The 23169-nt window shown below is 39.7% G+C and overlaps 1 protein-coding gene across 5 annotated transcripts in view; it reads left to right on the forward strand.

Moving 5' to 3' along the window:
* ptpn12 (protein tyrosine phosphatase non-receptor type 12) overlaps positions 1–23169 on the forward strand; it is a 53166-nt gene that overhangs the window by 21721 nt on the left and 8276 nt on the right. For all 5 annotated transcript variants that reach the window (XR_006927202.1, XR_006927203.1, XM_046859938.1 and 2 more), the window contains exons 2-13: positions 4681–4789; positions 7307–7383; positions 8641–8736; positions 10327–10365; positions 10559–10630; positions 10769–10828; positions 10933–11075; positions 12264–12330; positions 12423–12500; positions 14242–14340; positions 15741–15826; positions 20634–21376. Coding sequence is in view for 3 of the 5 variants with exons in the window: in XM_046859938.1 (XP_046715894.1) it covers positions 4681–4789; positions 7307–7383; positions 8641–8736; positions 10327–10365; positions 10559–10630; positions 10769–10828; positions 10933–11075; positions 12264–12330; positions 12423–12500; positions 14242–14340; positions 15741–15826; positions 20634–21376 (1669 nt within the window). In the remaining 2 variants the exon portion in view is untranslated. The remainder of the gene's footprint in view (positions 1–4680; positions 4790–7306; positions 7384–8640; positions 8737–10326; positions 10366–10558; positions 10631–10768; positions 10829–10932; positions 11076–12263; positions 12331–12422; positions 12501–14241; positions 14341–15740; positions 15827–20633; positions 21377–23169) is intronic.

The raw sequence follows: 23169 nt of genomic DNA on the forward strand, positions 1-23169 counted from the left end.
TTGACTTCTCTTTATTTCCTGCTGACACAATGGGATTACAAAACTTTTTGTTTTATGTATCTTGACGTTATTTTTTTTATTATTCATATTTTTCTACATATTTGTAGGATTTTTTTCCCCCCTAGTATGACCAAATGATCATGTGGTACACTGATATTTAAGGGGAAGGTGCGACCAAATCTAACTAGAAGATGTCCAGTTTCACGAAGAAGCAGCGATCTTCGCATACTGTTTATAAATGATTTATATCATTCTTCAAAATTCGTGTTCTAGGCTGATCTGGGCATACCCAAGGTAGAGGAAAAAACGAGAGAGTGTGAGAGTGTCTGCTGTTTTTCTTCCCCATTGTGCAAGTGAGTTTGTGTAACTGAGGAAGAGAGCTTTATTACAGCACATCCTTTTTGAAGCCAGTCACGGAGGTTAAGATGCCGGACTCACACCAGCATGTTTACCTCGAGCGATGCGTTATAACAATCAACCTCGCATGCCCTGTTGAATTGAGGAACGTTTCGCGTGCCAAAGCTCCACGTGCATTTTTGAGTCACGTCTTTCTGGAATGCCTTGTGAATTTCTGCAATATCAACTCCCCAAAAGCCCCATCCTAAGAAGATTTAATAAGTTTTTTGTGATCGCCCAATTTTCCTCAACCAGTCACAGCAGGAATTAAATCGAAATGCTTTAAAAATGTGTAGACACTAGAGGTAGGCCAACGGATTTTACACCAATAATTATGTTGGATCGTATTTGCAGATAACCGTTTAAACCCAATTTTATTATTATTTTTTATTATTAATCTTTTTAGGGTTACTGGATAAAAAATAAACTAACACCACTTCATCTAAAATAATAATAAAAAAAAAATTATGTATATTAATAATAATAATAATAATAATAGTAATAATAATAATTAAATCATAAACGAAAAACGGAGGTGAATCACTCAGTGAAGGTGTAACTTTGTTATTGTATTATTGAGCTGTAATTTTTAGCTCTTTTTTAACTCTTTTTTTTTTTTTTTAACTCAAAAAATTACAGCTTAATAATACAATAACAAAGTTAAACCTTCACTGAGTGATTCGCCTCTGTTCTTGTACAGTGTAACGCGACCCGGAAAAACCATGCAACAATTGGTGCCAATTAATCGGCAAAACCGCTTAACCAGTTGACTTCTATAATACAGTTTTCACCCAGATTATGGAAAAAATTGAACATTTACAAGCTTATGACTTGGAGTCGATCTCTGAGTATTTAATCATCGATGACATGCTCTTGGAGCGTTACTTTATTATACTGCTGGCTGTCAGAGGTGAACTCTTTTCCACTCATTGACTGCTTTCATGTACCTCCTTCAGCGAGTATTCCAATGATCCCATACCACTTGGTTCCTGGGCGTCTGTGGAGCATTATATCTTATTATACAGCTCTGTAGTGCTGATGTTAAAATATAATATTGTACGGTGTAGTGGTGTATGGTGCACTTCATCCTACCTGATCTGAATTAATACTCGATTAGATGAAATTCGAATCCCTGATCCTGTCACACTTGCACAGTAAGGGTTTTTTAGGTGCTTTCTGAACATCTTATTTGATCTCTGTTTGCTTTAATAATAAGCTCCACTCTTCTACTAGATTTTGTGGAGATAGGTGAGATTTCATTCAGCCACAAGGGGGTTAGTAAAGTCAGGTACTGATGTAGGTGCAGTCAGCGTGAGAAATCCATCCCAGAGGTGTTCAGTTGGATTGGAGGTCTATAGCAGGAGATCTTCCAAATCCCAGCAACCAACCAAGCTACCACTGCAGGCCCTTTAACTGCTTAGTTTTAAGTCACTCTGGATAAAGGCGTCTGCCAAATGCCATGTAAGGTCATGCTGAAACAGGTGAAGTTTGGGGAAGAAGAACCACATATTGGTGAAAAGGTCGGCGTCTCTTACTTTTACTTTTACTATTGGCAACACAGTATATCATTGTTTTGTGTCTGATGTGAACTCGATTAACGTCACACATGATGTGGCACCACATTTAAACACCACATTTAGTTTAACAATCAATTAGGAAGTTCGTCCAGTAGATGCGGAGGTAAAGGGACAATCGTGTTCAGGAAGTTTTGCTTCGGGCTACAAAATTAAAAGGCACTAAAAGTCCATACGCTTCTGGGGAAAAAAACAACCTGAAACTCTTTCTCAAGAGAGAGTTTTCAGAGGATTTAGGGTTGTAAATCTTCTATCTTCATCATGTCTTCGATTCGATAGATGTGTTGCATCCTCAATCTTTAAAATTGCTGCAAACTTTCATCAATGAATACCAGCGCTCAGATATATGAACTTTTGAGTTGATCTGCTCCAAAAAGAGAAAGCGTCCTGAATGTAGCTTCTCTTGAAGCGCAGTGAGATCACGATTTCTGTTTGAAACAGTGGCGTAAAGAGCTTCTGCCATCGAAATGCTCTCCTTATGATTCTTAGCACAGCGGTAAACAGGTCTGATACGATATGTTGCGACGAGGTGATATTTTGAAATATTTGTTATTTTAGAAATAGGATATCATTTTTTAGGAAAGCTGTCCTTAATCTAACCAGAGCACAGTAGGTTCTACCCCTAATCGCTTTTATAGTAGTGCCCCCCAGGAAACAGGTGGATATTAAGTCTAACAATAGTGGTGTGCCTTATGCTAGTACTTCCGATCACTGTTTAAGTTGAGAGAGAAACTAAAGACTGATATCTATCTAGGGGTCGAGATATACACTTGAAACGAAACAACTGGCGTGAATCTTTTATTAATTTGTATTTTTAAAAAAGAAATGATAAAGTATCGGCAAACAAAATATCGCAATGGTCACGAGTATCGATATTTTTTTACATCCCTAATATATAATGTAGTGTATTTATTATTATTAATTTTTTTTTTATAAATACACCTCTAGCCATGGTGCATTGTGTTTATATGTCTGGTCTGTTTGCTGGTTTTCAAGGCTGTTATTTTTCACTTTGCTTACAGCAGAATGTCTCCATAGTGCACCAGCGTTATACAGTAAACCAGCTTGGCTGATGAAAATTTTATTTGTGTGTGACCAGAATAGCTGTAAGTGCATTAGTGTAGGTCTGAGAGCTGGTTTCCAGCACTCTCGGGCATGGCTTGCTACTAATCGCACTCGCTCGCTCTTTCTGCATCAGAACAGACCACAATAATCACAACTAAGCAGTGATTAGCACAGTTTTTCGATCTTCCGATTGATGTCCTTGTGGAAGGAATGAAAGCTACCAAGCTCATATTTTTGGTCTGTTTGAGATGTTGAGAAACCTTGGCAGGAGCATGTTGTAGCATTCTCGTGTTTTGCATGTTTTTTTCTCAAAGTAAGGAGGCATTCGCACAAACCCTGGTAACCCGGACGCCCACGCCATGTTCTCAGCGGAAGCATGAGGAAAGGTCAGGAGATTCGAAGAGCGAGCGTCAGGCCCAGAGTGACGCCACGGATCAGTGCCCAGTTCCACTTGTGGGAAGACCTGGGCATTTGTTTTCTAGTCCAGTGCCTGCATGACATCATTTTTCACTTCAGGGCATCCCCTGAAGAGGGCCTGATCTCAGAGCCTTGTCTTTTGAAAACAAATGCAGGAAGTGCTCATCACATGACCATTTCTCGCTGGTGGTTCCTTGCAGGGTTTCCTGTACTATTCTGATTTGTCTGAAGCTCATCATTGTTCATGCGCTCAAAATACACATGGGAAATGACACGGTGTCTGCGGCTGCTGAACACCAAATGAATCGCTCTTAATTAGCAGGATAAACATTTACAAGACCATGGAATTCTGCCGGAGCAAAAATCCTGAAACTTTCCCTCAAATGGTGAACACTAGGAATGTGCATCTCTATAACCGATTCACATCTCAATGCATCGCAGACGATACGATACATTTAAAGATACATATTAAGAAGCGATTCAATGCAATACGATCTCTAGAGCTCTGCCTCTGCTATGTTACTCTGTATTCTATGTGACTCTCAGGACACGCCTCGGTCTCTATTGTTGTGATACGTCATATTCACGTAGCAGCAGTGGAGCTGAGAGATGCACTGATGTGAATCACTGAATCTTACCATCCCTAATGAAGATGTTCAGCTGGATTGAATTCTGGTGATTGGTTACTTTCTTCTCTGGTATCAAGAAAATAAACAAGGGCATGCAGATAGAAAAAAAAGAAAGAATAACCCATAAATAGAGCAGCCACACAGCCATCCTGATGCACGTTGTTCTTTAATTTTTTTTTTAACTATATGTACACTATATGGACAAAGGTTTGTGGACACCTGACCATAAGATGTACCTCTTTTTGAACATCCCATTTAACATTTAGTCTTCATGTGCTCTTATAATAATCCACTCCTCTGGGAAGATGTTCCACTAGATTTGGTGGAGATTTGTGCTCATTTAGCTACAAGGGTGTTGGTAAAGTCAGGTACTGATGTAGGTGAGAAGGTGAGGAGGTCTGGGGTGCAGTCAGCGTTCACATTCATGATGTTCAATAGAGTTGGAGCTCTATAGCAGGAGATCTTCCACATCTTCCAACTTATGTAAAGCATAGCAAAGTCAGGCATCCTTTTGTCTGTATATCGTGTGTGTGTGTGTGTGTGTGTGTGTGTGTAAAAGGTTTTAACGTTGCTGTTGTTCCCTTTTTCTCTGCCCACAGAGACTACGCCGATTATCGACCAAATACAAGACGGAAAAGATCTATCCCACGAATGTTGGCGAGCGAGAGGAAAACGTGAAAAAGAACCGATATAAAGACATACTGCCGTGTAAGTAATGCACACGTGACTCACGCTAACGTGAGCCAGGCGAGATGCTGGTTGAACACAAATTGCTTTCTGTAGAGCACTTATATCTCACGTGTGCAAGCTGTTTTCTCTTAATAACCACGGACACTTGCGATGCCACACCCACTTTCCTGATGTGTGAGACGTGGACGATCCGATCCATCAGGAAGAAAAATCACTTGTCTGGGTGTTCGGGACGAATATCTCTCTAGATGTTAGGGTTTAATTCGTAGACACCTGGTCAAAAGACATCTGTGTACATCTGGAGCTGTGCAACTGGCACCATTCTGCATCATGGACAGCAAGTCAGAACAAAGAGCAAACGTGAAATTCTGCATGAAACTGGGCGAAACTTCCAGAGAGACGTTTGACATGACGAAACAACGAGATTTTACTTCCGCACCCCCCAAATTGCCGTTTTGACGGAGATCCAGCGTGAATAGCAGAAGGTGCTTAAAACACTTCAAAAAGAAGACTTCTAGAACACACTCCAGAAGTGGCAGGAACGCGGGAAGCGATGTATTGCTGCGCAAGGCGACTTTTAAAACTGAGTGTGTATATGCAGATAAAGTACTTTCTCATAAACAGAGCTAGTCTTGAAAATCTTATAATACCACCTCATAAAGCAAAGTAAGCTTCATGGAAATGTTGCTTCTGATTCTGAATACTCAAAAATCAGAAATTTTTGGGCGTGGCCTGTGAGAAGGCAAATTTGATCATACATTTGATCATTCCTACAGGAAGTGCCGGACCTGGCTCAAGCCTCTCTGTATAGTGTTGGCAGGGACTGGTTGTGATTTCAAATTCCAGCCACACCAAGCCGCCACATATGGGCCCCTGAGCAAGGCCCTTACCCTTAACCCCCTAACTACTCCGTTGTATGAATAAGATAAATGTAAGTCGCTCTGGACAAGGAGGCGTCTGCCAAATGCCGTAATGGAAATGAAATGGAAGGCTTTGGATTTTGGACGTTTGGATTTGCAAGTGCAGTTCACTCTAACTTTAGCTTTGTGTATATAGTGCTGTTGTTTAAGCCACTAATTAAGCTTCGTCTGGTTATAAGTGCAACCACGAACAGCACATGCTGTTCCTGAGCTTTTTAACACCATTTTAATATACAAAACATAATAAACAAAACTTACTGCCGTCAGCGTTAGTCAGTCAACGCTGCTATTAATTCCTGTGGAAGTTTTACCAATAATCCTTTTTTACAGCAGCACCTCCAGGAAATGGGTGAATACCTGCACTTTACCACAAATGTAGACTCTTTCAAAAGTATTGGAACAGCAAGCCTATTTTTTATTTATTTTTATTTTTTTTTAACTATTCATTAAAGTTCGAGACCGAAATCAGAATTTCTGTTTCTCATTTTCCTCATTTTTCCATTCAGATGTTGTTAAACAGCTTAGAACAACATTTTGTTAAACACCTCCGTGATCAGAAATATTGGAACATGCGACTGACTGGTGTTTCTGGTTGCCCAGGTCTGTACGGTTAGATTGATTGATCGTTTAAACAATTCATAGCTCTGAATGTCGAGTTTCACCTGTGAAGGATAAACCAACATGAAGACTAGAGAGCCATCTAATGGAGAAAAACAAAGCTAGATTGAGAAAAGAGGGAACGCCCATTCATTGCATCAGGCACCACTAATATAACAATTTGGAGTCTGCTCATGATTCAGAACATATGAGCTCATCAGGCAAACACAATAGAGGTAGTGTGTTGGATTTGGGTTTCAGGGCTGCTTTTTGGTCGTTTAACCCATCTAGATGTAAATAGATGTAGATAGCAGACATGGTCAGGCAGACCAGTTGCACAGCTCCCTATGTACATGGGACGATGTCTTTTGGCACACTGACTTATGAAGGTTGGTGCTCCCTGTGTCTGTGCGTGAATCCATATGTCGTAGAAAAAAATTTCAAAGAGAGGAAACTTCATTTATTTTTAGAAATACTCCCCTGCTACATTTATACACTTATACCAGATAACACATGGAACGATTTGGCATAGAAGGATTCGTCAGTACGCTTGGACCATCCTAGGTCAGCCTGCTATACTTCCTCTCCAGAGATCATAACACCTTCTTCAGGTGCATGAACTTTTACCTTCACTTGAACTAGGAGACCCAAACCTGTTCCAGCATGACACATGAACAAAGCCAGCTCTATGAAGATCTGCTTTCCATTGGTTCTCTCGCTGAACACATCCAACCTTATAGAACAATGAATGTGAATCCTGACTGCACCCCAGGCCTCCTCACCTCACCTACATCAGTACCTGACTTTACTAACGTTCTTGTGGAAGAACGAATCTCCACAAACCTTGAGAAAATTCAGTGAAACATCTTTCTAACAGAAGCGTGAAGGTTAAAACTCTGACTAAACATGGAATAGGGTGTGTGTCTGGTGTGTGTGTGTTTGTATAAAATGATAATAATAATATAGTAATAGCAGGTAAATTGATGTATGTTTTCTCTCTGACTCTCTCACCCTTTAGTTGATCACAGTCGAGTGAAAGTGACGTTAAAAACATCCAACCAGGACACGGATTACATCAACGCTAACTTCATTAAGGTGAATGAGTTTGTGTTCGTGTGTGAGGATTGTGTATTTGTTGAATGAAACAGTGCATGTGTGTGCGACGTTACATATAAAATATCATATGCTAGATGAAAAGTATTTTGAAATAAAACCATTTTCTTTAAAAAAAAAAAATCCAAGAGTCATCCTATATTATATAGGGTCAATATGGTAGTAGATGCGCTTTACTTTTATTATTTAGAAAATGACTAATGGTTCCCTGGTGGTCTAGTGGTTAGGATGCGGTGCTCTCACCGCTGCAGCCTGGGTTCGTTCCCCGGTCAGGGAACCAACCCCAGCCATTAAGGTTGCACAAGCCTTAGTGCCGGTTCCAAGATAAATGGGGAGGGTTGTGTTAGGAAGGGCATTCAGTGTAAAAACATGTGCCAAATCAAACATGGGGATAATCCGCTGTGGCGACCCCGAATGGGAGAAGCCGAAAGAAAGTTTATTTAGAAAATGACTAATAATTTGTAACGGATATTTGATATGTAGTTTGATTTTCTCCTTGCTGAACTGTTTCTCGAACACGTTCTCTCAGCACTGCTGCTGCTACGTGAATATGACGTATCGGAGACCGAGACGTGTAGTCCATCTGGAATTAATAGCAATTAGCCTAGGCTGTCTTAACTTATTGTAAAAAAACAAAAAAAATCAAAAGCATGCCCATACTCATGCCTGGAGTAGGATACATACTGACACACTTGCCGGTCAATTTTTTGGAATCGGTTGCTTTTTGAGCGGTCAGCTTTACGTTGACTTGGTGTTTCTAAAATCTATTTTTTTGGGGCTCTTCATCTCCTGACATTACATTCTGACCTTGACAGTTGTTAGATGACTCGGCTGCATTTATCATTATGATTTAAAAAATGTGCATCATAATCTTGCCTCAGATTCTGGCTGACTTTTGAACCGGTATGTTCTGGACAGTGACTCGGCATCATGCAGTCCTGGTGCTGTAAACGACCGCAGTTTATCAGGTTGTTTCAGTCCTGTATTTGACGGCACATGTATACAGTAATACAGTAATAATTATATAGCATTAAACCCTTTTTACAGATGCAAATTTGTTTAAAAACAATGCATCGCGATACAAATGCCAACTTGAATCTGATGCTATTTTACAACGAATTCACAACTGGTGTCAAGCGTATGAGTGAATGAGATGAAATGAGAATTACTTTATTAATCTTCACTGCGTATGTTTCCATGTGTGTTAATATTTATTATTCCTGTGTGTGTTGTGTACAGGGCGTGGATGGACCTGAGGCCTACATTGCCACTCAGGGCCCGTTGCCCAACACTGTCCTTGACTTCTGGAGAATGATCTGGGAATACCATGTCGCAGTGAGTTTCAGGGTTTTTTTTTTCCCACATATCTAATCCAATCCAATCCAATCCAACCAATCAACCAACCATTTAACCAACCAATCAACCAACCAATCAACCAACCAATCAACCAACCAACCAATCAACCAACCAATCTCTATCTATCTATCTATCTATCTATCTATCTATCTATCTATCTATCTATCTATCTATCTATCTATCTAGCGTGTTAGTATAAATTTGCCTGTTTACACAATAATGGCTAATTTAAAACAAATATACTTGTAATAAAGTATAAACATAATGTAATAAAGAAATAAATAACTTTTATTTCTTTATAATTGTACTTACTGTTGAATTAGACATGCCATATTGCAGATAATCTTGTGTGCATACACCACACTTCTTGGGACCCATGATGCTAAATTTATAGTGAAATAAACCAAAAACACTATAAAAACAGAAAAAAGCACAATATTTACACACGCGAACGACGAGAACGCACTCAGAACAACGTCTATGAAGCGACTGAGCGTGAATCTTGGGGACAGAGGTGACGAGCGATGAGCAGAACACGTGACTGGACGCAAACGTGTCAAAAGAAACGCTCGTCTTCCCAAAATATGCTCGTACTCACACAAAGATTTTCACTAGTAAAACCGCTCGTACCCTGATATTCTCCTACTTCAAGGCACTCGCACACACAACCTCGATACTCGCGACCTTGACACTCGCGACCTCGATAGTTTGCGACTTTTCATTTGGAACCGGACTGAGAGTAACTCTAGAAAAATCTGATAGTTGGCGAGGAGCCGCGAGTTGCTCGAAAGTCCGGAGAAACATTTCAAAACAGTTTCAGAGAGTTTGTACAAATAAATTACATAAAAACTCTTTTATTATTGTATTATTCATTTAAAGTAGTAAATAAAACATTTATGACAAGTAGTTCACAATTTGTGTTGAGTTTACACAACAGTACAGTACATGTACAATTCTTATTTATAAAGGAAACATCAAACAGAGTCAAAACCTCACAAAAGGGAGGAAGGGGTCACTCAGTGGTCAAATCCCAGCACCACCAAGTTGCCACTGCAGGGCCCTATACAAAGCTCTTAACCCTCAACTGCTCAGGTGTATAACTGACAGGATATGGGCATCTTACTAATGGCATAAATGTAAATGTAGTTTGCTGTTTATCTTCAATCGACACACAAAGATCCTGAAACACAAACTAGCGTGTGTGTGTGTGTGTGTGTGTGTGTAGGAAATAGTGTTTTCTCCCAAAATAATTTTAGGCTGATGTTTTCCTAAATCTGCAACCTAGTACACCTGTGTTAATTTATTCATCGAGAGAGACTTTTGTACGTCGCTCTGAATAAGGGCTTTTGGAAAAATTCAGTAAATGTAAAAAATATAAGTATAAATATAATCTTCCTTGACCAACGTGGACTTGCCCCCAGGAAGACTCAAAGCCAACATTTTTTCCACCTACTGTACAATGCTCTTACTGAGTACTGATTCTTTGAATAATAGGGTTCTGTTTTTTTTTCTCTCTCATTGTAGAATTGTAATGCGAAATGTATGACCCTCCTCCTCTGTTTTCTGCAGGTCATTGCTATGGCGTGTCGAGAGTTCGAGATGGGGAGGGTAAGTGTTCACTGTATAGAAGAAAGAGTTGTTTTACACCACTTGGTTATGTGTTTGTGATTTTGTTTATTTTTTTATGAAGCTTGTATGTGCTTTCATTGATTTTATACCAAACCCGATTGGCCTTCTCGCTAGAATCGGCATCATATTGAGATGTTTGTTTTAAAGAAAGCCATCTGTTTCCTGACTGCAGAAAAAATGTGAGCGGTACTATCCCCAGTTTGGAGATGAGCCCATGTCCTTTGGCCCTTTCAGGATCTCCTGTGTGGGTTGCTGCTTTCTGCATTCATTTCCCAGCATGCTCTACTCTGCAAAATATTTCTTATCTAATAATATTTTAAGAATAAGTGGAATAAATGTAGGAAAATGATCCATCATACTTCATTTGTTTGCTCGTTTTCAGGAATCAGAACAACCTCGAACTGACTATTACATTCGTAGCCTAACAGTTGAGTTTGACAACGTGAGTATCTTCCTTCACTCTACTGAGATCTATATCTTCATTACGTTATCATACGTTCCATCACCTTCTCCGTCTCTCAATTCATCTTCATCTTTTCTCTTCAGGAGTCTCGTAGAATAACCCAATTCCATTACATCAACTGGCCAGACCACGATGTTCCCTCGTCGTTCGACTCCATATTGGACATGATTGCACTGATGAGGGAGTACCAGGAGCATGATGATGTTCCTGTGTGTGTACACTGCAGGTACGCTGTGCGTGGTCTTGCTTACAGCTTCAGATAGGGCTTTATTGTATTGATGTTTATATAGGAAGTGGATATTCCTACGGGGGCCTTCGATATGGCTGAAGGGTGACAAGTTGTTCGACTTGTACTGCTTTCTTGCTCACATAGAATGTGTGAGAGAGAGAGAATGAGAGACTTGGGCTTCTAAACTACATCCTTGGCTCTTGGTTATAATTACTTGCCGTCTGGAAGTCCCTTTAGGTGAGCTGTTATTGGCCAATTGAAAGCCACATGGATTGTTTCAGGACTGAAGGCACCTTAAACATGCACAGTTACTCTTTGAGTTTTAGTGATCAGATCTTCTCCAACATGGTCCCTTTTCTCAGAGAGATCCAGTAACCAGATTTCCTCCAGATTGAGGGCACACAGTTTAAATTACTCTTTTACATAGGAGGTGCTGGAACAAACCTGCTGTGGATTTTCTTTCACTCCAAACTCAACTTCTATCTTCATGGAGCTCCCTTCATATACAAGGACAGTGTCATGCTGGAATGGTGTTGGATCTCTTAGTAAGAAGAGAAATCTTAGATCTACAGGATACAGAAGACGTTTCCTACAATTGTGCGCTTCTGAGATTATAGTAACAGTCATTGTCAAGGGTGCACATACTTTTGGACATTTCATTTACATGGAAACCAAATGAAAGAGTTGACAATCTGGCATTTCTTTGAAATGGCTGTAAAGAAGGATGAAGATGTGCGTTGACCACGGTGTAGTTCTGCAATGTGTAAGAACTCACATGAAATAACTTGGAGATCTGTTAGGGTTCTTCTGAACCCCTTGACCAGATTTCCTCCAGAATGCTTCCTTTTCTCAGTGAGATCCAGTCTGCTGCGATGGATCAGAACCACAGTTTGCATGAACAGTTTTGCATTTAGGCGTCCATCACTGAACAGTAAACAATGATGGAACTGTAATGAATGGATGTTTGGTGTTGAGGATGAGGACGAGTTCCTTTTGGAGTCGGGTTCCTCTCAAGGTTTCTTCCTCTTGAAGTCTCAGGGAAAAACTTACAGGCACTAAACTTATACATTTTAACTTTATAACCTTTTTATCTCTGTGAAGCTGCTTTAGGACAACGTCTGTTGTTAAAACCGCTCTACAAATAGAACTGAATTGAGTGGATTTTTCTCCTTGTTGGTTTTGCAGTGCTGGATGTGGGAGAACGGGTGCCATTTGTGCCATTGACTACACATGGAACCTGCTGAAAACTGGGGTAAACACTTTTTGCGAGTCTGTTTCCTGCCTGCGTTTCAGCCTTTTTCTGGTCACGGCACTCACGTGTCATCTCGCGTTGCTTTCTTTTAGAGGATTCCTGAGGATTTCAACGTCTTTCAGTTGATTCAGGAGATGCGCACGCAGAGGCACTCGGCGGTCCAGACGAAGGTGGGCGAATGACTTGTGGAAATATTAGATTCTATGTAGGGCACTACGATATATATTAACTATTATTATATCTTAATTGTTGTTTTAACAATGTGTGATTTTGACTTTATCGAGGACATCGCAAAAGCCCAAACAGAACACACCTACAGTGTGTCCTACATTACGTGATGAAGTCCAGTAGGTGCATTTAGAGCGCCTTCTTTCCCTGCAGGGTTCAGTCTATTGAAATGCATTTAGAATGATCACAAAATTCAAGATATGGCGGCAAATTGTGTACATTTAAATCATTTCATAGAGTTAATCAATATCACACAAAGTGCTGTTTTGTTCTCAAATCAACACAATTACAAATTTGATATCTATTTTATACGGTTCAATAACCAAGAAGTTAATATTAAGAGACTTGGGTTTTAGACGCCACACTGCCTGTTTTTTTTTTTTTTCTCGATTTCACCACCAAAAATAATTCCAAACAAAGTCACAACACTGTTTCGCTTTTTAGAGCAACATGGCGTTTCGTTCTTGAATCCTTTAAATGATTCGGTTCAATCGCAAATGACTCATTTAATAACAGTGAAGGTCACAACAGTATTTATACATTTCTAACTGCTGGTTTAAGCAGGACGTATCTCCCTGAACAGTGTGTGAATACATCTAACTGCCACTTCAGATGCAGCTTCTCTTTTTCTCTGCATTGCAAAGATACATTTCTTTGATACTGATTCCATTTGCTTAGTAACAGCCAAAATCTTTTCTTTTTTTTAACTGACTGATTTAGATTTGGTTTAAAAGATGTTGCACACTTGGCTTTATAAAGGTAAAAAAAAATGCCCATTAACCCCTTAGTCGTCAGCGCCGCGCCTGTGCCAAGATATTCCATTGTTTTCAGGTGTAAGAGTAACCATGACTAACTATACATCATTCTAAAGCTCTGAGCCTCAAGCAGCGATTTCAGATCACTGTTTTCAATGGAAAACATATAACGAATGTATTTGCTGGACGTGTGTAAGCAGTACACAACAATATGCATAAAAAATTGCACTACTTACGCATTTATTGTAATAACGAGTAACAAACACATCCACTGCTGCTAATTCTGGTTTATTTGGAAGGATAAGGGTCCAGTGAACAACATGCTGTAAAGCATTTTTGCTCCAAACAATAAAAGAAAAGGCTCCACTTTACAGGCAGGTGTCCAGGTGACTTTAATAACCACCACCTATCATTTCAAACCTTTCATTTTCAGCCAGTAGCATTATGGAAACAAAATCATTGATGGAAAATGTAGCCAATGAGTGCAGGATTCTAACGATTGATGGGAGGATTTTATTCCCCACGTGTCTGAGGCTTAGTTTTATTACTCTTTACAAACTCTTACTGGTGAAACAGCACATGTTAATATTTATAGTTTGGTAGGGCATTTTCAGCTGCGAGTCCCAAAATCTGTGCTGAAGGCTAACAGGTTAAAGTTAAAAACTTATTGGAAAAGATGAATCTATAAGTCACTGCTGTGAACTGATCACCACACAGAATATACAGAATATCAAATATTTTGAGGGCCGCTGTCCACGGTCCTTAAGGTACCAGCACAATAACACGTTCAGCAGAAATCTAATGATCTATAAAATCCCCCCAAAAAATCTAGATATTTTTTTTTTTTGTCAATATCGCACACCCCATTGCTATGTTTAACCTGTAAAGTGTGCAATTCTTTTTCTTTCTCTCTCTTTCTTCCTCTCAGGAGCAGTACGAGTTGGTCCATCGAGCTATCGCCCAGCTTTTCGAGAAGCAGCTGTTGCTGTTGGAGAGCCCTACGAATTCAGAGCTAACAGATGGCATGGTGAGCGCGACACTCCACTATTCATTCAACGTCCAGTGTACATGTGTTACTTTGCATTTGTGCATGACTCAAATACCTAATGCTCATCCAGTTCCAGTACGTGTGTGTGTGTGGGGCATAAAAAAAATCCTGGACACACTCAGAAGCAAAAGGAAGAGAGGAAGGCGAAGGAGAAAAAAAAAAAGACTAACGTAGAAAGAGGAACAGTTAGCACTTGGACAAGAGCCAGGGCTAACATCCTGTTTAGGCAAAGCACTGAAGACATAATGCTTCCCAAAATGCCCTTAGAGCCTGAGAATCTACCCACATCTGGCACACATGCACAGCCTCCGTCCGGTAATCATGACTTGGACCACATGCTGTGGCGTCACTCCACACACACACACTAAGTATCTCACACTAAGTGATGTTTTGTCTATTTCTGTTATATAATGTTTAGATTTTTGTCATAAACCCCCCCTAAATGAACGAAAGAATTATAAAAACAGGATTTGTTCTGTAATGAGTATAAACCATTTGCTACACTGGTTAAACCCTGCAGCTGTCGTGAACAAGTTTGCATTCTAGCGTCTATCAGGGAACAGGTGATAGCCTCAACAACAATGGACTTATAATGAATGGACATTCAGTGATGAGGACGTGGTGTCTGGTTCCGCTCAGGGTTTCCTCCTCATACCATCTCGGGGAGTTTTTGGCTTTGAGCTCGCTCAAGGGCACAATAGTGGTAACTTGGTGACAGAGACGTTCCTAGTCACCCTACATAAGATTTCTGTTACTGCCCACCATCCATACCATACGAAACATTCGAAACCTTCCTGAATTCAAGTATGTAAATATACTGTGTATTAAACTGCAGCAGAAAAACAAGTAAATCATTTGCGTAGGCAAGAGCGACAGCAGGGCAGGGGGCGCTCACTGGCCTCACTTTGTTTATGCCTAGAAAAGGTGCTACTTGGCATTACTGGGGTTCGAACCACTAACCTTCTGACCGATAACCCAAAACCTTAACCACTGAGCTTCCACCTCCCTGTGATTTTGGGCTGTAACGATTCCTCGAGTAATTAGATTAGATTACAAAAATTAATTGAGACAAAATATTTATTTCACTTCGTCCTGGTTTTGGATTTCAAAATTGGAATCCAAAACCAGGTCAAGGTCACAGTGAGGTCAAATATCTGTTTTTCTTCACTTCTTCGCCCTGAACCGGTCTTGGTTGCAGAAGCGTCCATGCTGGCTCTAGTAGAGGGCACTAGCAGTTTTTCACGGCTCTCTCCGGATCGCAGCCGTGGATGTTTTTCTTCCACTTCAATGCTCCTCCATAGGGTTTACTCACCTCAGAACGGACGTAGTCGTCTTAATCACGTTATCTGACCGTGTGGCTGTGTGTCTCTCTCGCCCAGGACGAAGGCAGTCCGGAAAAACCCAGCCAGAATTCAGATGAAGATCAGTGGGACACGCCTCCACCCAAACCACCACGGATTCGCAGGTAACACTCTCCCACAGCACGCCTCCACACATTAAAACATCATGGAACAGAACAGTGTGGTGGTTGTTAGGATGGAGCATGTATGTGGCTTCTGGTGCTTTTGTGGGGGGTGTGGAGGTGTGTGGGGGTGGAGAGTGCTCGTGTTTGTTCTCATCATTTCTGGACTCAGCTCTACAGATTTTACTGATGCTGATAGCTACGTTGGATACTGGTAAAACTATTGCTACTTGCTGATAACCAATAGTTTTTCAAATGAAAACTGACTAAAAAACAAACACTCTGTAAAATAGTATTGAACTTTATTACAAAAAATAAAATGTTATGAATCAAGAACATGCGCTAATTAAAATAAATATGAATATATTAATCAGAATACTTTATTGATCCAATAGGGAACTTGTTTGGTTGTAGTTAAATTAAAGTAGATATTGAAGTAAAATTAAAAAGAAATTATAAAAAAATACAAAATCAGTGAAACAAATGGCAGAAAATGCACATGTAACATTATTATTATTATTATTATTATTATTATTATTATTATTGTTGCAATGAAATTATTGCACATAATTGCCCAAGATATTAAAATTTGATAAGTGTAGCATGAAAAATCTATATCTATATCATGGGCAGAGATATTTCAAAATACTTGAGTAAAAGTTGAAGTTGTGACTATGCTTTTTCACTCAAGTTAAAGACGTTAAAAATACCATATATTAATACTTTAATACTTTATATTTTTAATATAATCAACATGGACATGGACAAATATTGATGCTTTATTATTATTAGTGAAACCAAACTCGACATGGAGCATAAAGACAAAATATTCTTGTGATGGTTTTAAAGTAAATATGATGTTTTAATTTACGTAAATCATCAGGACATCAAAGGGAACTTTTGCTACGTTTCCACACGGATGGTTAATGAGGTTATATCGGAGAATCTATATCTCTTCTAACTTTCATACCGATTATATAATAATATATTGGAGAATATTTGTTTTCAATGTGAATTGGTTTATGTAAAAGACATTTTGAGTTTTCTATACATATATGTATTATGTCTGTTTGGCTCTTATTTCCTGAGATTCAGGTTGTCTTATTTATGCGTTTGTGAAGGGAGATGGCAGAGAGCGCCCCCTGCCTGTTTTCTTTATTTCACAAAAGCACAGCGTTTTGTTGTGAGTGTGTACAAATAAACGTAGACTCTTTACGGATTAAAATGATGTATTGCTCTTATCTGTACAATCAATAAAAGATTTAAGTTTGTTTCGGCGTTATGAGGAAAAAGCGACAAAATGCCTCGGTGCGTTTGTCGACCCACAGAGGGTTAATTGTGTGAATCATGGCAGATTTTGGTGTTTTGATTTGAGACTTGCCGCTTTAGTTTTAGTAGTTTATTTATTTATTTTATATCTAAAAGGAAGTCATGAATAAATGTATGTTGCGCTGAAGGTTTTAATTTCACATCCTTTATATTGAGTTATTTATTTATGTATTTATATTTTTAATAAAAATATTCGAACAGAAAGCACGCTGCTTTGATAGAGCGTTAATACATTTTTGTGCCATTAAAATGAATTTGCGTTTGAATTTTGACAGCCCTAATAAATATATAAATAAAAAACGAATTTCTAATTTTGTTACCTAATGAATGTGTCCAGGCTGAACATCCACCATATAGAACACAAGCAGAGAAAAGATGATCAGGAAAGTCTCTGTTCTCAGTCATGTTTACATCACTGACTCCCTCTGTCTCATCCATGTTACCCCCAGACTTCTTGCTCCTTTCTGCCACGCTCGTTGTTTGTAAACTTGCCTACATCTGTGGTGAGTGAGAGCCAGGAAATGATACACCAGTGGTAGGTTGAAAAAGCCGCGCAATGACAGGAAATATGTTGATGGGCTAAAATCGGCGCGCAATGAGAAGAAAAATATTGACATTTCAACAAATTCATAGATTAAAACTAAAATAACGAGGCTGGTTTTAAAATGTAAGAAGTAGAAAGTACAGATGTTTGTGTAAATATTTAATGAGTGAATGTAAAAATAAATAGTGATGTAAAGTACTGATGCCAGAAAAATCTACTTAAGTACAGTAATGAAGTATTTGTACTATAACACACCTCTAATCATGGACCAGCTGTTTAATACTCAGAGGGAGGAGTTCTATACATTGATTAATGTATTTACTATATAAATAAATATTGAGGAAAAATAAGACATGCATTTGAACTTAAACGAAAAATTACACTCTAAATAATTAAAAACGGTTACATCCAAAACGAATAAACAAAAAAAGACAAATGAATAAACGCACGTGGCTTTATTGATTCGCCTCTGGAGGCCGCTTTCGTACTATATAAAGCAACCCGGAAAAACTATCTGTATAGATTGTCGCTGATGGTTCCAGACGACTGACAAAACCTATTGATCAGTTGACCTCTAGACAAGAGTCCCTGTTTCATACAGCCTTCATTTCATGCATATGAGTGGTGTGTGTGTATGTATGTTTGCATAATCATTAATAAAAAATAGCACAAAATATAGGTGAAACTTTGCAGTGGGTGATCGTTGTTCCTGCTGTGAAGTGAAAGGAAAGCAGTGCTGAACTCGATTTGTGCGTCGGCATAAAAGTTACAATGTGATGTATCAATTAAAAAAAAAAGTGTGCAGCGGATAAAAGTCGGCATTTGTATCTTGATGCATCATTTTGAACATATTTGCATAGGGATAAAAAAGACGATTTATATATCATTTTTACTAGATGCGCTTACTTTTATTATTTTTAAAGTGACCAATAATTTGTTAAAAATATTCGATATGTAGATTTCTCGAGCTTACAGAGTTTCTCGAGTTCGTTCTTGCAGCACTACTTCTGCTACATGAATATGACTTATCCCAACACTACGGAGAACGAGACATCCTGAGAGTCACATAGAATACAGATTCACATGGCAGAGGTAGAGCTGCATGTTCAGAGGCGTGTTTGTGAAGGGCCGTACATTAGAAGATGTAATTAAATTGATTTGCTGTCGGTCTATAACCATATTAAATTGAATAGCATCATATATTTTCCAATGCATTCCCCAAGTGTATACTGTTTATAGAGCTTGTATGTATGTAGTCTGTGTGTGTTTTAATATTTTACCTCTGCTGGAGAGATAAGACAAAACCAGACTGGGAAATTGCCTTCGGATGGCTGTGAACTCTCAGATGGACAGTTTGAAGGTGCATTCGGAGCAGCACATTTGCTGCTTCACATTTGTCTTATTTTTTTAATTTTTTTTTTTATTGCTGAGCCTTTAAAACACAGAACCGTTTCGTTGAATTGCATATGTGGCAGGAGTTTGCGCCTCGCTTAGGGTTCATGACCACATCCTCCTGCTCTCAGGCTGCGAGGGAGATTACGCTCTTAACCTCATTGTCATCACATGCATCGGTATTATCTAAGAGGATTTCACATGCAAAACTTTCTCACTTTTATTTTGCAGTCTTATATCTACTGTTACAGGGTCTGATTTCTAATGTTTACCAATCTTATGATACAGGGGGGCCAATAATTATTTGATCCCCTGCTGATTTTGTAAAATTACCCCCTTAAAAAGAAATGAACAGACTATAATTCGTATGGTAGGTTTATTATAACAGAAAGAGAAAGAATATAAAAATAATCCAGGAAAAAAAGTATATTATATAGAAATTAATTTATACTTGATCAAGTGAAATAAGTATTTGATCTCATGGGGTACGGGTGATTCTGAGAAAGGTGAGCGATCATCTCAGAATTACACGTGAGGAGCTTGTTAATGATCTCAAGGGAGCCTGGACCACAGTCACCAAGAAAAGCACTGCTAACACACCGAGGTCCCTCTGCTCAAAAATGCACATGAACAGGCCTATAAACATAAAGTTTGCCATTGAGCACCTGAATGATTCAGAGAAGGCCTGGGAGAATGTGATGTGGTCAGATGAGAACAAAATTGAGCTCTTTGGTATCAACATGGAGGAGGAAACATTCTGCTTTGGGGCTGTTTCTCTGATAAGGGTACAGGAAGACTTCACCACATGAAGGGGGTCATGCACTGTAGAATCTTGGACGAGAACCTCTTGGCCTCAACCAAAAAACTGAAGATGGGTGGTGGAGGGTCTTCCAGCATGACAATGACACGAATCATACGGCCAAGGCAACAAAGTGATGGTCTTGTAGCCCATTCCAGCCTTGTGCAGGTCTACAATCTCATCCCTGACATCCTTTAACAGCTCTTTTGGTCATGTCCATGGTGGTGGAGAGGTTTGAATGGAAGAGGTTGATTCTTTGACTTGTGTCTTTTATACACATCAGTTGATATTAGGAAATCTTTCTTAGAGGTTCAGGATTAATTTGGGTCTGTGGGAATCAGAATTCTTGCTAATATGGTACGGGATCACTTGCGTTACAGGATCTAATATCTAATGCTACAGGATCTGATATCTAATGCTACAGGATCTGATATCTGATGCTACAGGATATCTGATGTTACAGGATCTGATATCTGATGTTACAGGATATGATGTCTGATGTTATGTTATGATATACTACAGGATATCTGATGTTACAGGATTCAATATATGATGTTACAGGATCTGATATCTGATGTCCAATTTCAGTAATGTCTTTATTTCCTGGTATCAGCTTTGTCATGTGCATCAGATCAGTACCACGTCTAATCATTACTCTGTAAAAATAATAACTTGTGCATGAAAGTCTTAAATGTGACTGTAGTCTGCCATCTTGTGGTCACTCTTTTTCCTGCTGTTTGTCTTAGTTCTCAGGTCGAGGGCGTCGTCCAAGAGGAAATCCTGCAGGCCCCACAGCCTCGGCCAGTGCCTCCCATCCTGACTCCGTCCCCTCCTTCAGCATTCCCCACGGTCAGCGACGTGCGCCAGGAGAACGACCGTTACCATCCTAAACCTGTGCTGCACCTGCTGGCTTCAGAACACGAACCCGACCTCAATGAGAACTACAGCGGTGGCCCCCAGGGCGCGCCCCCTACGCCTGCCTCCATGCCCACGACTTGCCCTCCGGAGTCCAACAAACACACACCTCTGAGTGTGGAGATCAAGAAAGTGCCCCTGCAGGAAGGACCACGCAGTTTCGAGAGTGGGGGTCAGCTGCAACGGACGCACGCTTTCAAGGTGCGCACCAATAACAGCTTATCACAAGATTCAGAAAACCCACCCCGTCCCGACCACCTGCCCCTGCGTGCCAACAAGGTGGGCTGGACTCGCTCTGCAAACCCCACATCTGTCTCCAGTCTGACCCCTGAGGTTCCTGGTGCTCCCCTCAGGACCGCTCTAAGCTTCACAAACCCGCTGCACTCGGACCACTCGGACCCAGAACCCGAGGATGGAGAGGAATCCCTGCCCATTCCCCATTCCACAGATTCCCAGTGTAGTGTTTCCATTGCGGCCGGCAAAGTTTCAGCGGCGCCCCACGACGACGGCGTCCCCAGGAAGGTTACCTCAATGTCCTTAGTTGGTGTCTGCTCCAAGGCAGATGCAGATACAGGTATGTCCCGATGTACTGTATGTAGTGCTGTCCACTAACCATTTTATCATGCGTTTTCCTATTTATCTGGGGGTAAAAAGAAGCAGAAGCACCTAGAGCAAAATCTACTGCTTCTAATCCTGTCAATTCCTTGCAATTACCAAACATATTTTTCGCTCTTTATTATTTTTAATCCTTTCTGTTTTTACATTTTCTGCTAGGAATCACGTTTCAGCTTTTCAAGGCTTGCGCTCGGTTTCTACCTGCTGTTCCTCCGTTTCTCTTTATTTACAAGTTGTAAAGAGTACCGGAAAAAACTTACTCGAGTAAAAACCTTACTCGTTACTAGAGTATTTGACTTGATATTGAACATAGTGACATTGATGGTTGTCAGTGCTGCCTGGCTGCAACCATGTCCTTAATCGACGTGAAACACCTGGCATTTAGCAAAATGCTAATTTGCCTTCACGTGAAGTTGCTTCATTTTGTGCAAAAAAAAAAAAAAAAAAAGACAAATTGCATCTAATAGCCTGTAGATGGCGATATCGAATCTCCTGTCGAAATAATAAGCCAGGTGCAAAATGTAATTGGTAACAGTCATTGTCAATTAAAATATAGTGAAGTAAAAAGTAAATGTATTAAATCATTAATGTAGTTGAGTAGAGAGTAAAAGTTACTAATTTCTTATGCCATTAAACTTAAATTTTGCCAAAAAATTACTTAAATACAGTAACGAATTACATTTACTCAAATACTCTGCACCACTGCTTACTTTTGTGTTCATGGCAGCTATAGTGTGTGTGTGTGTGTGTGTGTGTGTTACACCAAGTCACAAAACAACCCTGAAATGAAGAATCTACCTTTAACTCTGAACATGCATATGAGATTCTCACTGAAATTTTCCAAATGTAGAAATATTGCCCCTTAAGAAGTTCTAGCTTCTAAAAGGGTTATACGTTTATCAGATGAATAACAGGAGGTTTAGAAAATATTATGAGATGATCACCAGTCTTGCTGGGATCAGCAGCCCGTGTGTGTGTGAGAGAGAAGTCGGAGGAGTTTTCTTCCATATAAAGTCCAGGCAAATATGAAGTATAGATTATAAAGTAAAGTTGGAGCTCTTGCACACTCACAGACATAAAAATAATGTACAGTGCTACAGGTGAAGAAGAGTTGCAACTTATTGTCTTATTGTAAACTGTTATCTTCTCAGATATCAAACAATTCTCCGAACGGCTCAAAAATGACCTTAGAATGACCAAAAGCTTCATAACATCCCTATTATCACTTCAAAATCCTGGACGAACTCCTTCCTCAGTCCAAAGGATATTTGTTTTTGCTGTAACGTCCTTGTTGTTCTTATCAGATCCAGATGGAGCCATCAGGACCAGACCTGCACCCTCATTCTGGAAACAGGCAAAGTCTCACTAATCCCCCAAGCCTGGTGCTGTGTGTGCATGTGGCGTGTTGTGACTGATCTTAGTCAAGATTGAGGCACGCTGATTAGAATCGCCAGCCATCTGGAATTATTTATTTATTAAAGAAGAATGAATCATAAAGCATTATAAACTTTAGGAAAGGACACAGGCAGGATGAAGGAAAATACAGGAGACCTATTAATCGTTCTGGTAGTGTATGCACAATATTTTACCTGTTATTCATCAACTCAAGGCCTCAAACATTTTGCCATGTGGAGGGTCAAGAAGAAACAGTGTAGTAATTATTAAGAATGTGTATGATCTTTGAAATAAAAAGGTCAAATCCAGAACCTTGGAGAGCACCCAGGATTGTTCATCTGTACATTAAGGTCGGAT

Source organism: Silurus meridionalis, chromosome 10 (genome assembly GCF_014805685.1).
Source record: "Silurus meridionalis isolate SWU-2019-XX chromosome 10, ASM1480568v1, whole genome shotgun sequence".
NCBI lineage: Eukaryota > Metazoa > Chordata > Actinopteri > Siluriformes > Siluridae > Silurus > Silurus meridionalis.